Here is a 16,180-nt window from a genome sequence, read left to right as displayed (position 1 = left end):
AGGATGACAAATTGTCTTCCCCCTCGTTAGTGACAGGTTAGATGGGTTTTTATTCACAGGTTAATTATTGACTTAGACTTCTCATTCCCTTTTTTATGTTCAATTTCCAACATATGGTCTGGTTGAGTTTGGGTTCGCAGAACATTACATTATTGAACCCAGGTCCCTGGCGCTGTTAGGCAGCAGTTCTCACCACTGACTCACCGTGCCACCCTGACACTGGCAGACAGAACACAGACAGAAAATGGTGAAGTACATTCACTAAGTCACATTTAAAAAAATGTTTGGATAGTCTAAGAATTGAAAAACAATACATTTTGACTAAAAACGTGTAAGTTTGGACATACTTTAGACTTTTCTGTGTACTGTTTTGACCTCTATATTGAAAAATAACGCAAAGAAATACTGACAATGGTATTACATTTAACTAGTCTTATACCACTCTTATCGTACCTTACAGGAAATATGCACCAGTCTGGAACTCTGACAAAAGACATGATAGCTGTTTTTAATGCCATAAATCAGAGGATTAGAATTCAGGATTAAAATGTATTATGAAAAAGTAGCCCTAACAATAAAAAAATCTTCAAAGTTGTTTTCTTCAAATTACAAATAGAAAGTGATTCTATCTAGCACATGGGATAGTTAAGACATTTAAATATTTAGTAAGAAGCTGTACCAATAGGTGAGGAGGAAAATACTTGACTCATTTGATGGTAAACTTTGAGAAGTTGTGCTTGGAGGAATTTCTTGAGTAGAGTGAATATATGTGTGACACCTTTGGCTAAATGGTTTCTTCTGTGTTGTAAACAATTTGCAGTGCACTGTACATTGCTTTATGTTATGAATTATTGTGTCTGACTTTGCATTAGTTCAATTATTAATTTCAGTCGACAACCTAAAGTAAGCCATCATAACAGCATGTAATGAAATTTGTTGCTTTTGCAGTGTTATAGCTGAGAGCACTATAAAACCATACAACATAGGAACAGAAGCAGATCATTCAGCCCACCAAGTCTGCTCCACTATTCAGTGACATCACGGCTGATCTGAAAATCATCAAGTGCATTTTTCTGTCTTTTTACCAGTAACCTTGCTAATTAAAAATCCGTTCATCTGAACATTAAATATACTTAACCACCTCAGCAGGTCCCTGTGGTCAAGAATCCCACAAAGTCAGTACCCTTTGAGACGAGAAATTCCTGCTTATCTCCATCTTAAATATGTGACTCCTTTTTCTGAGGGTATGTCCTTTGACCCCAAACTTGCTCACATGGAAAACTATCATTCTGCGTTGTCCCTGTCAAGTCCCTGAAGGATTTTGCATGTTTCAACCAGGTTGTCTCTCATTTTTCCAAATTCCATTGAATACAAGACTGATTGATTGAATCTTTCCACATAAGACAGCTTCCTGCGCGCTTGACCTCCTATCTGGTATCATTGTACTGAAACTTGCCTGGACTCGATCCAGTGTCAGTATATCTTTCCTTAGATAGAGTCACAGAGTTCACAATGCAGCAAAAGACCCTTCAGCCCACCACGTCCACACTACTCCTGCATCTATTTATAATATCCCATATGTGGTCCAAACAGTGCTCTGTATAGTTTCAGCAAAACCTCCTTAGTTTTTGCAAACCTCCTTAGTTTATATTCCATTCCTCTTGATATTAAGGTTAATATTTAATTTCACTCTCTATCACTTGCTGAACTTGGATATGCGTGTTTTTGTGATTTGTAAGTCAAGGACACCTACATCCCTCGGTTTTGTAGCTTTCTGCATTTTTTTTATATTTAAATACCAAATTCTTTCTGATAAATGTGATGACAGACTGAAAACAAATGTAATGTATATTATTTATCATTTAATGGTACACATAGCGAAAGGAAGAAAACTAAAATTTCCACATAGTCTTACTTCAAATGAAGACACTGGCAATTTATGAGATATGTTAAGATAAATAAAACACAACAAATGAAGAATGCTGAACAAAAACCTAATGCCCACTCTCTGATAGGATAATATATGATCACACTGCACCCAAGTTTACAACATGATCCCTTGAAGTATCAGTTCTTCAGAATACTTGTGACCTTGCTTTGGTCAACTGATATAGAAATACACAGAATTCAGTTTCAACTCACTGTACATTGTAAGGGAGTCAACAATATTCTCATCAGTACATGCTTTAACAGATTGATAAAAGGGAAGACAACACTGTTTCTCATACTTTGCTGACATTGGGTTCAGTCCATGCTAGAATTCTAGTTAATACACTTCAGGATTCTACAAGCATTAACATTAATATGATGGAATCACAAATCATTTGGCTTTAAGTCTTTTTGGATAAATCTCGCGATCTATCCATGCCTGTCTTAATTGCAGCATACTGTGTACAGTCTTCCTGTTGCCTGTGCGTCCGTCTTTTTTCTGAACTAAACAAAGTGAGAGCTGCATAACCCACGTTGTTGTCTTCAGTCATTTCCAGCATCTGTAACAATTCGGAATTTTATTAGTCCAATATTATTCCATTAGTTTTTAGATCATTAAATATAAACATTAAGCATTTTGGCTGCAAACTGTTGTTCATCATATTATGTTGGTCTGAATTTAACTGTAGTTATTAATGTGATACTTATGCTGAAAGTAGAACATCATTACATTTTATAATTGCATCAAACAATATGAAACCTTTTGGAACTAACATACTACCTGCTCATATTTCACAAGTCCTAAAATGTAGTCTCGACGATCAGTGCATCAAGAAAGATTTATCAGTTATTCGGTGCTTAATACATAATCTGAGCTGAAAATGTGTTGCTGGAAAAGCGCAGCAGGTCAGGCAGCATCCAAGGAGCAGGAAAATTGACGTTCCGGGTATGAGCCCTTCTTCAGGAAACGTCGTTTCTCCTGCTTCTTGGATGCTGCCTGACCTGCCGCGCTTTTCCAGCAACACATTTTCAGCTCAGCTCTGATCTCCAGCATCTGCAGTCCTCACTTTCTCCGTTTAATACATAAACTCAGGTACATCCAAAGCCAGAAACAAAAGAAAATCTGTTAATGTTAGCATTGCAACAGTCATGTACCTTTCTTGACTCAAATTATTTTCGTTAAACTTGGGTGACCTCGCACACAAGATTAAAACAAGTGATCTCTCATTGTGTTTTTATTCCATAACACGATTCTTTGTCTTTTAAGTTAAAGCATTGCCTTCCACTGGGAGTCGACAAAATCTTGTCTCTAAATTGCTGAAGATGACTTTCATTCAAGATCGATGCATATCTATTTATTTTGTGCAATCAATACTTTCCTATGCGCACTGCAAAATGGCAATGGACATATTAATGATTATTACTCCCTAAATGTGAGTAGGTGCCATTTTGGTGCCCTGTTCATTATTTTATTATACATGAAAATCTCACTATAACGGAGTATCTATTGTCAGTCATTTCATCTTCCACTCACTGACTTTTAACTCAACCTTAATGCATTTTGAATGTCTCTGTTCTCTGCCCACTAGTCAGTTATATGGTTTTGGTATCTTTGTCCATGTGTATTATGAATTCCCACTTATTCTCCTTGTTCTACTTGCAGGATAACCATTGTTTACTGATTCTCACAACACTGATTATGGTGACAACTGTTGTCTTCATTTGTGACTGTTGAACTTACTGACCTGCCTCATGTAGGTCAGTGGAATTTTACTCAATGTTTTGTGGGCTGAACAAAGTTTCTGTGAGATGAGAGGAGGAAACAGCACACAATTTCGGAGTCTGGTTCTTTTCCCATATCCATCTGCTTCCTTTCAGTTCATACCATTCACCATTGTTTTGTTAGTTTGAGAATTCACTGTGATTCATATTATGTTAATTTCCTAGAAAACTGAAATCCTTCATTTTGCTTATATTTAAAAAAACAACTAATGCACATACTTTTGAATCTGTTGAGCTTGTAACTAATCTAATCTACTGTTTCTAATTTTGTCCACATTGCATTTGTATGATAACAACCGCGCAGAAATCTCAAGCAAATGATCTGCATCTAATTCAAACACATTGATCATAAATTGAGGCCTGTGATTTTATTTTCCTTGCCAGTATGATACAGAAAAACATTAGGTTCTTCTATTGCAATATTCAGTAGTTTTTGAAACAAATATAAATTTCTAACCTGAATCACCTCAGCAGGACCTCTACACTGGTCAGATGATTCTTTAGTTTGTTTGTTTTTCTGGTGAAGAAAATCACATTGCAGCGACCACCAAACATTTTTGTGAATGTCAAAACACGTCTTTTACAGTTTAATTAAAATTAATGTATCATGTTCACAGTGTTCTAATCATTTCTTTCCAGAACCTCTTTTAAGGACCAAATTTCTCCACTATTCATCAAAACTTGGACATATAACAAAAGAAATATATGGTGTTTCCTGTGCCACTTTCACTGCTTAATTAATCTCAAATTTCTTGGCCTTGATGAAATGTGTAAAATGCAATTTATCAGAAGTAATCTCCTATTTAACTGATATTATTACTATTGTATTCTACTGTTTTACAGATAAAATTCAATGTTTTGTGTGTGTCATTGTTTTGGTCCCAGAATTGATTTATCATTGATTGCTTGATACATGGCAAGTACAACTCTTTAGGTCTGGTAAGACCATTGTAGCCTCTTGATTAGCTCAAAGGCTATGTACCCTCACATTTCAAAATATACGTTCACTCATGGTATGTGGGCGCCACACACTGGATCAGTATTAGTTCCCCATCCTTCGTTGGCTTTGAGAATGTTCAGGTGACCTGTCTTTTTGAGCCAAAGCAATGCATAATTATAATGAAAATACGTTCCTCAACTGGCTGCACAGTCAGTCAGCCAGTTGTTTGAGAGCAGTTAAAATACAGATATCCCCCTGCCACATTTTCAATGTACATTCTGTGAACAGAAATCAGGACAAATTTAACTTAATCAATCAACCATTTGTCAGACTGATCTCCATAATTAGTCGAGCATTGTAAAGTGTTATGAAATGACACTTACGCAGTCAAAAAAGCTGTCACTATGGCCCAGTACTGCCAACGCAACTCAACTACTGATCTCACCATTCATGGATGGACAAATCAGGCAAACGGAGGGGGTGAGGCGAGAAGACTGCAATTTACATCAAGGTAACATTTTACATCTGGAAAAACTAAGTGAATCAAAATTAGGGAACACATTATCTGTTAATTATGTCCATCACAAGTAAAGATGGCTGTGGTTGTTGGAGAGCAATCATTTTAGTCTCAGGCCATCATTGCATTAGTTCCTAAGATTAGAGTCATGGCAGGAATTATTTTGAGCTTCTTGAACTATGACCTTAACTCCACCAACAAGTTGGAATGTTCCAGCTGAATGCACAGAGCTCATGACCAGTCATGTTGCCAAAGTACTGAAACACTCCATGTCCATACTGGAATAACATTCAGGCCTGAGCTGATAATTAGCCAGAACTGAGCTATGTACCTCATACCTCTTCAAACACTGCTATTTAAAACTACTTAAAAACTATAAATTGAGAATATAAAGGGATATTACCACATCGTGGATATGTGCAGCTCAAGAACACACATGAGCTCCATGCAATCTGAAGCAGTCTGCTTGAATTTTAACCCATACACCACTTTAAAACTTCAATCTAACCACTGTCAATAGATCATCTGAAAAAGGACTGTTGCATCTCACTGACATATTTTGTTCTAAACCAATGACTTCTACAACCATGACAGATAAAAGCAGTATATGATTGATTACACAATTATCTGAAAATTCAGCTCCAGGCTGCAGTGGAATCTGACTTTTGTTTGACAGCATTTGATTTATATTCTGTGTAGTTTGATTTAGACTATTTCAATCTGAAGTTTTCAATGTTGTCACTTGCTGTGCTATGTCTTCACCAGACAGTACATATGGCATTGAACTTTCAATTAGAGTAAATAGGAGGAAGCCCAATGAGCTATTTTGTCTGCTGGATTTTCATTCATTGCCAAAACGACACTATTATATCAGTTATGTGAAAGGTGTTAGGAAGAGAAGTAAAATCTTGAATGCAATCTTAAAATTACAAGCAGTACTTTCTTTAAATGATGGACCATAATGATTATAAAGTTTAGAGTAGGGGATTGAGTCTGGGTGGTTTGTCCTTTGGAGGATCAGTGTGACTTATTGGGGCAAATGGCCAGTTACTACACTGTGGGAATTCGATGATTTATATAAAGGGTTTTCCAGAACTTCAGTCATGCTTGTGTGCATGCGTGTTGCTTAGTCTCGGCTATTTTACACATAATTTTCAGTCAAAGTAATTCCTGAAATTGGTGATGTGCAATCAGAAAGTACAGCAGAAACTCAGCAGGTCTGGCAGCATCTGTCGATACAGAAACAAGATTAACATTTACAGCTCATTTGAACACTTGAGGCTTCAAAAGAGTTACAAAGAAGTGGCATGTTGTCTTCAGCTAACCTTGCTTCTCGATCCACTGGTGGCTGCTATACTTGCTCAGTTTCTCCAAAACTTTCTGATTTAATTCAGATCTGCTACAGCATTTTTTTTTAAATCCAGTATTCAGTAAATCTACCAACAATGGGGATTAATGTCAATGTCTCTTCTTTCCCCACTCCTAAACGATACAACAGAATAAAAATGGAGGCACGATAAAATGACAGATTGTTTCCAAAATACAAAATAAAGAATACACTTTCTATAAGGGTGCTAACATAATTGGACATACCGTTTCTTCACAATGTCGAGCTGTATCTTGATTTGGCCCTGTGCATTGGGAATATAATTTTCAAGACGTTACTGTGTGTTTTCTTTTTACAGACCAAGCGAGAGGTACAGAGACATCCAACGTCCATGAAACATATTGTCTTAATTCATAATTATTAATAAATATAATGCATTGGAATCACTAGCCGCTCATAATTTTGTTCCTGAATTGGAGCTATACTTCAGCATAAACATGAAAAAGGTGATAGCATTAAAAAAATTATACATATTTATTCAGGTTAGTACAATGTGTCACCCAATTTTCTATACTCGATTAAGATGAAAAGGGTTCTTTTTGGACTCAAGTTTGGAGCTGGGCAAAAGTGAGGACTGCAGATGCTGAAAACCAGAGTTTAAATCGAAGTGGTGCTGGAAAAGCACAGCAGGTCAGGCAGCATCCGAGGAGCAGGAAAATCGATGTTTCTGGAAAAAGCCCTTCATCAGGAATATTAAATGTCGATTTTCCTGCTCCTCAGATGCTGCCTGACCTGCTGTGCTTTTCCAGCACCACTCCGATCTAAACTCAGATTAGGAGCTACTGACAGTAGTATTTCTTCTTTACTCATTGAAAATGTTCGGACAGCATAAAAATAGAACTCCTTTACCTTTGCATGAACGTGCCTTGCATCGCTTTCCAATGACTGCCCCCAGCACTAGACAGATGAGTCCGCTGATTGTGCACCCAATCGCCAAAATATCAAAATTAATGCCGATACCTAGACGATGAATGAGGACAGATGGGAATATTTCTGAGATAAAACTTGCGATAAATCCATAATTATCGACGTATACAACAATTGATTCACTTTGTGTCTGCGTGAAAGCTGTAGAGTTAGCGATTGGGTACTGCTCATGAAAACTAGAGTGAAATTAAAACATATCACAAGTCAGATCGAAGTGATTAAACCTTTCCTCATTTTTACGTCATGCCTTGTTTCTTTGAATTGAAGCGTGGATGTTTTGTTTAGTTAAACTGCTGTTGGATATTGCCTTTGAAATCATTTGCCCTGACACTGGAAGCCCTAACATGAAATTGCTCGCCCCTAATGAAGGGCTTATGCCCAAAACATCGACTCTCCTGCTCCTTGGATGCTGCCTGACTGGCTGTGCTTCACCAGCACCACACGTTTTGACTCGGATCTCCAGCATACACAGTCTTTAGATTAGATTACTTACAGTGTGGAAACAGGCCCTTCGGCCCAACAAGTCCACACCGACCCACCGAAGCGCAACCCACCCATACCCCTACATATACCCCTTACCTAACACTACGGGCAATTTAGCATGGCCAATTCACCTGATCCGCACATCTTTGGACTGTGGGAGGAAACCGGAGCACCCGGAGGAAACCCACACAGACACGGGGAGAATGTGCAAACTCCACACAGTCAGTCGCCTGAGTCGGGAATTGAACCCAGGTCCCTGGCGCTGTGAGGCAGCAGTGCTAACCACTGTGCCACCGTGCCACCCCAAAGCTCCTCCTACAATAGGATAGCACACTGCAGGCATTTCACAGTCTTAATCTTTTAGCAGAATGGGATAAGTCCTTTCAAAATGGAAGAGATTCTGAGCCTTAATTAGATATGGAGCTTAAATCGTGCCCATCTTCAATAGAAGTGCACCCTGTGTCAGGTGGAATGGTGCTTACTACAAATAGAAATTGTCAAAGCAAATCTGAGGACACTGTGCGAGCATTAGCCATTGGGTCTGTAACTAATGAGTGGAAAAGGTTCAAGGCTATTCTTAGAAAGTTACAAGAAACTTACTTGCTCAGAAAACAGTGAAGAGGTGGAATTAATTACAGAAGGATTAGTTTATGTAAATATGAGTTTACCGAAAATGAGTTATCGATAAGCGGTTATGGAAAGAAGTTGAGAAGAAAAGAATTTGTAAATAGAAAGCCAGAAGTACAGCACAAACCAATACAGAAATTGCTGGAAAAGCTCAGTAGATCCGGCAGAACGTGTGCAGAGAAATCATAGTTAACCTTCCTCAGAGCTCACCTGAAGGACATTTAGTTAGGAAAAGCGTGCCATCTCGGAGATGGTGCCAGATTTCCCACATATTACAGGGCACAGAGTCGACATGACTGACTTGCATTCTCTGAAAATTACCTTACACCAACATTTTACTATTTTGGATTTCTCACATGACTTTATTAATTTATTCTTGACCTACACATCCTCATATTATTTCATCATTAAATCTAAGCTTATCTGCTCTATAAATACAATGTGCTTTCCTGACATAATATTTTCAGAACAGCTCCTCATATAGTTTCATATCAGTTCATTAATTTTACAGCGTGATGTCAAACTCACTGCTAGCCAGTTTGTAGCAGCTGAATGGTGTGTCTTTCCAACTCCCAGGTAAATGTCGTTGACCTCACTCATGATTTATAGCATCCAATCCTGAGATGAAGGTCAGATGCTTGTTAAATTGGGGACACCTTAGGAATTGCCTCAAATTTATAGCCTTCAACCCAAGTCACTCATTTGCAGATCAGATTCACCCAGGGGTTAACAGCTTCCCAGACCGAGCTGCTCCACCGGAGGTCAGAGGCCTTGCCATCTCCTCGTTAAGATAATGGTGACTGTCTCCGAGTGCTCCCTTCTCCTGCTCTTGTGTCGCAGTGCTCGTATAGGTCAGGCTCATCACTTTTTCTGTGAGTTTGCACCGGACTATTTCGAACGTATGAAGAAAACGGGGTGCAACCTTGGTATTTGAAAATCAAATTGGCCTACCTGCTCTATCTGATGATTGGTCCTTCTACTCCATTTGAAGTACCAGATCTCAACTTTTCAGTACATTGTTATTCATTTTTGATATTTTCATTTTGGATTTAAACACTACTCTACTCCACTTAACCATTTCCTGTGCTAATGAATTCACATATGAATTTAGTTTACGAGTAAAGCATTTTAGCCTTAAATTCGTCTTGCATTTGATTGTATCTGTCGTTGTACAGAGTCACCATCTGCAAAGACATGGTTATCAAGCAGTGTTTGAGAGCACAGATTACCACAGGCAGCAAAATCCTGCTTTGTTTTAGCTGGGAGTTTCAGGGATGTGGTCACGGCTGAGGTTCAGCCAGATGAATGCCAGAGGGGACAGGCAGGCAAGGAAGGAGCCCCCTGTGGTTATTCCCCTCTCCAACAGATGCACCACTTTGGATATTTTTTGGAGTTGGAGGACGACCTCTCAGGGAACGTAACAGCAGCAGCCAGATATCAGCGGCACCACAAATGGATCCATTGTACAGCAGGGACGTATAGGTGAGTGATCGTCATAGGGGATTCTGTAGTCACGGGTAAAATGAGTCATTTCTGTGGCCACAAGTAAGTCTCCAGGATGGTATGTTGCCTCCCCAGTGGCAGGATTGCCTCCCTAGTAGCCTCTGAGTGGACACAGGACATTTTGAAATGGAAGGGTGATCAGCCAGAGATCATGGCCCATACTGGAACACATGCCAAAGGCAGGAAGTGAAATAAGGTGCAGCAAAGAGAAATTAAAGAGTAAGTTAGGAAGATAAAATGGAGGGTTTCTCGGATTGTCAGCTAAAGATGACTCCACATGACACCTGCTGGTGAGGCCAGAAATAGGAAGATAGTAAAGTTGATGCATGGCTAAGGAGCAGGTGTAGGGTGGAAATCTTCAGATATCTGGATCATTGGGATTGGTTCCAGAGTAGGAGGGACTTGTACAAGAATGATGGGTTAAACTTAAACTGGAGGGGCATCAGTATCTTTGCTTGGTTTGCTTGTATACTCAGGAAATGTAAACTGGTGAGACAGGGAATGCAAACTAGGGCAGCAGGCCGGCATATGGAGGAATTGAGAAGGAAGCAGAAGTTAAGTCAAGTAAGTCTAATAGGAACAACAGGGAAGACCAAGTTAATAAACTTGGTGGGACTTGTGGTCTTAAATGTAGATATTTTAATGTAAGGTTCATAACAGGTAAGGTAGATAAGCTTAGAGTCTGAGCTCATGGACCTACATATTGTAGCCAATACAGATACTTGGTGGAGAAAAGGACAGGACTGGTAGCTCAACGTTTCAGGGTTCATGGTAAGATGGAGAGGAACATAGAAGTGGTTGGGGATCTACATTACTAACAAAGGAGAATGTCACAATTACACTAAGAGACAACATTTGGAAGGCTCATCCGGTGAAGCCATATGGGTAAAAATCAGGAATAAGGAAGTTGCAGTCACAATGATGGAGTTACACTAAATGATTCCCATTAGACAACAGGAGATCGAAGACCTGATATGTAAACAAGTCATGGAAAGATTTAACAACTTAATTGCATCTACAAGGGCTTCATGAAACAATATGAAGCTATACCAACTAGGTAAGGGGCCACAATGGAGTTTGAATTGGTAATGAGCCTGGCCAGGTGTTCAAGGTTTGCGTGGGGGAACATATGGGAACTGTGACTATAATTCCGTAAGTTTAAAGGTAGTTGTGAACAAGGATAAAACTAGTCCTTTGGGGAAATTGTGAAATTAGCGAGGGAATTCCAAGATTTTGACCCAAATTTTAGATCAGCATTTAGGACCAGCATGATCATGTGAAAAGGAAAGATAAAGATGACAAAAATTTGGGAACCCTGGATGATAAGAGATATTGTAAATTTAGTCAAAACGAAAAAGGAAGCAGAAGTAAAGTTCAGGAAACTGAAATCTGCCAGGGCCCTTGAGGAATAGTAAAGAAGTAGAAATGAATGAAAATGCGAAATTAGGAGCTCTAAAAGGGGCCTTGAGATGTCCTTACCAAGAGAATCCCAATCTATAAACATATTAGTGTACATTGACTTTCCTCGAGCATTGAAGATTAAGTCATATGGACTCCACAGAGACTTTTTAAGTTGAATATAAAATTGGTTTGGCCATAGAAGACAAAAGTTAGTTGTTCAGTAATGTTTTACTGCTGGATGCCTGTGACCAGTAGTGTTGTGCAAGGATCACTGCTGGGAGCTCTGTCATCTGTGATACAAATAATGAGTTGGGTAAAAATGTAAGCGGTCTGATTAGTAAATTCACTGATGTCACAAAAATTGTGAATAGTGAGGGAAGTTTTCAAAGAATACAGAAGGATGTAGAATAGTTGAGCAGGGAAATGATAGATTGAATTTAATCCAGAAAAATGTGAGGTATGCATTTTGAGAGGTCAAATACAAGAAGAAATGGTGCAGGAAATGTCAGGAGCCTTCTTAGCGTTGTAATACAGTGGCATCTTGAGGTGCAATGCCCATTGCTCCCTGAAAGTAGCAACAAAAGAAGCAATATGGCATGCTTCCCATAATTAGTCAGGTGAAAGAGTGTGGTACTGGAAAAGCACAGCCAGTCAGGCAGCATCAGTGGAGCAGAAGAGTTGATGTTTCAAGCATAAGCTCTCCGTCAGGAATGAGGTGTTCAGTCAGTCAGGGTGTTGAGTAGAAAACTTGGCAAGTCATTTTGGAGCTGTGTAAAACTTTATTTAAATCTCCATTTGAAGTCTTGCGTGCCATTTTAGTTGACATACTATGGGAAGGATCAGCAGGCTTTTCAGAGATTGCAAAAGAAGTTTAGCAAGATGTTGCCTCTTTTGGGCTGTATTAGCTACAAGGGGAGGTTAGACAAACTTGAACTGTATTCACTCAAGCGTAGGACACTAAGAGGCGACAGGCGGATAGTCAGAGGTGTTTTTTCCCCACGGGTGGAAATGTCAAATATTAGGGTGAATAAGTTTAAGGTGAGAGGGCAACATTTAAAAGACCTGTGTGAGGAAAACATTTCACAGAGAGTGCCTGAAAATTCTGCCAGGTTAGGTGATAGAGACAAAAAGCTGCAGATGCTGGAAGGATACAGCAATCCAGGCAGCATGAGGAGGTGGAGAAGTCAACAATGACAACAATGTTTAAGAGGCATTTCGACAGACCATGAACAGGCAGGGAATAGAGAAATCCAAACCATGTGAGGCAGATGGGATTAGTTTAGAATGACATCATGATCTGCACAGACTGGTTGGCTGAATGGCCTGTTCCCGTGATATTCACCCAGTTTGCATGCGCATGTTCAGACCCTGAATATGTGGTATCCAATTATTACCAAAAAAGAATTTGGCGCTCTAGCTTTATTTCTATGCGACTTCAGTTGTAATATTATTAGCTCTTTATATATGAGAATTCAGCCATTGGGTTCCTACCTGAATTAAATCTAGACACCAAATAAACAGATAATTTCGGACTTTGGAGGGTGCTGTGAGATACCAAGCAAATATAAGCGTTGCCTTTCCGGACTGGCTGTGATTCCTGTAGCGTACTGGAAGCTCGGTAAAGCCCCGCATCGGTCAAGTACTCTGTAGATTTTATCCCGGTGGCTATCTTGCTTGAATTTTTGTACCAGTTGAATGTAATCCCCTCTGGGTAAAAGTCATCTGTTTCACACACGAGGTGTACATCGATGTCTGAACTTCTATCAGGCATTTTGGAAAGTATCGTCGGGGTAGATGGTGGACCTGTAATGGAGTTAAGAATAACATTGTTCAACGTCATCAATTTGGAACATCATTGCTTCTCATAACCAACAAATAATACTGAGTATTTTTGTTTAATTAATTTGAAAAAATAAGAATTACACAAGTGTCACTTTGTGCTCAGACAATTGCTCTGTTCAGTGCAGAAGTTTTATGCAATTCATTCGGTGGCACAGTGATTAGCACAGCTGCCTCACAGCAGCAGGGACCAGGATTCGGTTCCACCCTCTGGATGGAGTTTGTGCATTCTCGCTGTGTCTGTACAGGTTTCCTCAGGATGCTATAATTTCCTCTCACAGCCCAAAAATGTGCAGCTTCGGTGGATTGGCCATGTTAAGTTGCCCTGCAGCACACAGGAGTATGCTATTTAGGTGGAATAGTTATACTCATAGGTTTATGTTGAGCATCCAGCAGTCTGTAGGAACCACAGGGAGTTCAATTCACGTGAGGTGATGTATGTTGGAAGATCCAGGTTTCGAGTGAACTTTATGGTAAATGGTAAAGCCCTGGGGACAATTGATGTCCAGAGAGATCTTGGTGTTTTGGTCCAGTGCATCCTGAAGGAGGCAAAGAAGGTCGATAGAGTGGTCAAGAAGGCATATGGCAATCTTTCCTGCAGCTGACGGGGTATTATAAGAACTGGCAGGTCATGTTACAGTTGTGTAAGACTTTGGTTCCCCCACATTTGGAAAACTAAGTACAGTTCTGATTGGCACATTAGCAAAAGGCGGCGGATGCTCTGGGGAGGATACAGACGAGGTTCACCTGGATGTTGCCTGGTATGGAGTGTGCTAGCTATGCAGAGAGACGTTGAGTAGATTAGAAGGATTGAATAGATTTTCATTAGAAAGATGGTGGTTGAGGGGAGACCTGATTGAGGTCGACAAAACCATGAGAGGTATAGACAGGATGGATAGCAAGAAGCTTTTTTTCTCAGAGTGAGTGACTCAATTCCTAGGGGTCACGAGTTCAAGGTGAGAGTGGAAAATTTTCAGGAGAAATGGCGGAAAGTTCTTTCCACAGAGGGTGGGGGGTGGGGAGCCTGGAACGTGTTACCAGTGGAGGTGGTAGAGGTGGGCATGATAGTTTCATTTAAAAGAATCTAGATGGGCAGAGAATGAATGGGCAGGGAGCAGAGAGATACAGACTCTTGAAAATTATGCTACAGGTTTAGATAGAGGATCTGGATTGGACCAGGCTTGGGGGGCCGAAGGGCCTGTGCCTGTGCTGTAATTTTCTTTGTTTTTTTGTTCCAGAGTGGAAACGTAAGCTCTGGGCCTGCTTGATATGTTGAGATTATGAACATTTTTTGTTTTCAACCAATTTTAGAATGTATTTTAATATTATTAATCAGCGAAATAATCTTGTCAAGATTTCTAAGAATTCCTTCGCCTACAGTGACACTTACTGTGGACAACAAGTCTTGTTCCAGTCCCGTTGCTGATCGTTGCTCTATTCTGACTGACTCCGCAGTAATAAACTCCAGCATCTTCAAGATGGACGTCAAGCAGCTGTAAGGTGCCCTGACCCTTTCTCTTAAAATGCCGTTTCCTAGCGTCGGAGGTTGGATGCAGAAATGTATTATCACCCAATTTCCACCACAAGACATCGACCTCGGAATCATCAGGTGGAATGTTGAACGCACAGGTGATTGTTGCACGTTCTCCGAAATTTAGAATAACGTGTTGGGGAGTCTGTGACACTCGGAAATGGAAATAGCAAAAAGCTTTCAAAGAAAGTGAGAGAGAAAAATAATGCATTCTATTAATTCAACATTCAGATATGACTTGAAGACTTCTCATATATCGAATGATACAGTCTAGCAGGAATAAATATAAAGACCGTTTTAAAAATTGATTTTTTTTTCAGAAAATACCTGTCCAAATCATCTCTAGCACCAACATTGGCTGAAGCATTATCATACTGGATGAAGAAATAATCAATTCTTGCCAATAGACGGACGTTGTGGTGAATTTATAGCAGAGCTGCCTCAGATGGCGTGAGGTTCTGCATATTTGCATATAAACGATCATGAAAGAATTGGTGAAGTGCTGTGGTAATGTGAACTTTGAAAGGTTTGAGAAGGAACTACAATAAAGATCATACCAGTCAAGTTCTACCCAGCCGATTGGTTAACTGAGGTTTCTATTGTAATAGTTTCCTGAAATATAAATATTTTGAGGTACATGATCTGGATTTGAACATTGAGCGGTGAGGAACGAAAACAAAGGCACTCCTGCCGAAACTAACCAACAAGCTGCTGTCAAGGCCAAATCAAAATTGCGAAGTACTGTGGATGTTGAAAATATAAAACAAAGCAGCAGAGTATTGACAGAAATATGAGATTGAGCTGAATCGTTGCATCTGCAATTGTTCCACCAGGCGATGTGAAATCAGCAAGTTTTTAATGGGTTGTCTTTGATTCGTGTGATAGTGTGAAGTCTTTTTTTTATCCGGACTCGATTTGATTTCAGTTTAATTTTATTCAGATTTTCATCAATGGAAACTGTAATATGTTTATACCCTTCAATAGAAAGTTATAGGTTGGGTATTAAGAACATAATATCTTAGGGAATAGGATCAGGAGTAGGCAAGTTGGACATACGAGCCCGTCCTGCCATTCAATAAATTCAGTCATCTGATTTTGGACTAGAATTTTTTTCCCACTTTCTCTTAATATTACCCGCCCCCCAAAAAAAACTTTGAACGATTTGAAAATGAAAAAAAAAGTCTTGTTCTGCTTTCACCATGTTTTAAAATCCGGATTGTTCTCTAAGATAGATGATTCTAAAGAGCACATTTCCAAAAAAAAGAAATCCTCCGTGTTTCCGTGTTCAATGGCCATCCTCTATCTTCAACGTTC

General features: G+C 39.5%; 1 protein-coding gene across 1 annotated transcript; it reads right to left on the bottom strand.

The window, feature by feature from the left end:
• Positions 1-1,936: 1,936 nt before the first annotated feature.
• Positions 1,937-15,262, bottom strand: LOC132823813 (signal-regulatory protein beta-1-like). The gene is made up of 6 exons (XM_060837858.1): positions 15,194-15,262; positions 14,726-15,043; positions 12,988-13,299; positions 7,405-7,515; positions 6,762-6,799; positions 1,937-2,489 (listed from the first exon to the last, which is right to left on the bottom strand). The coding sequence occupies exons 1-6, from the start codon at positions 15,237-15,239 to the stop codon at positions 2,331-2,333; spliced, it is 984 nt and encodes a 327-aa protein (XP_060693841.1). The 5' UTR covers positions 15,240-15,262; the 3' UTR covers positions 1,937-2,330.
• Positions 15,263-16,180: the final 918 nt, after the last annotated feature.

This window comes from Hemiscyllium ocellatum, chromosome 17 (assembly GCF_020745735.1).
Source record: "Hemiscyllium ocellatum isolate sHemOce1 chromosome 17, sHemOce1.pat.X.cur, whole genome shotgun sequence".
In the NCBI taxonomy this organism is placed as follows: domain Eukaryota; kingdom Metazoa; phylum Chordata; class Chondrichthyes; order Orectolobiformes; family Hemiscylliidae; genus Hemiscyllium; species Hemiscyllium ocellatum.
This window is presented reverse-complemented; position numbering and strand designations above follow the sequence as displayed.

What these genes read in the sequence shown, in the direction of transcription:
- LOC132823813 (XM_060837858.1), bottom strand. Translation starts at nt 15,239, where the DNA reads ATGATAATGCTTCAGCCAATGTTGGTGCTAGAGATGATTTGGACAG. An exon ending in CAAGGCACGTTCATGCAAAG is followed by an intron (nt 6,800 to 7,404) that starts GTAAAGGAGTTC and finishes CCCAATGCACAG; the next exon opens with GGCCAAATCAAGATACAGCT. An exon ending in CTCGACATTGTGAAGAAACG is followed by an intron (nt 2,490 to 6,761) that starts GTATGTCCAATT and finishes GAATTGTTACAG; the next exon opens with ATGCTGGAAATGACTGAAGA.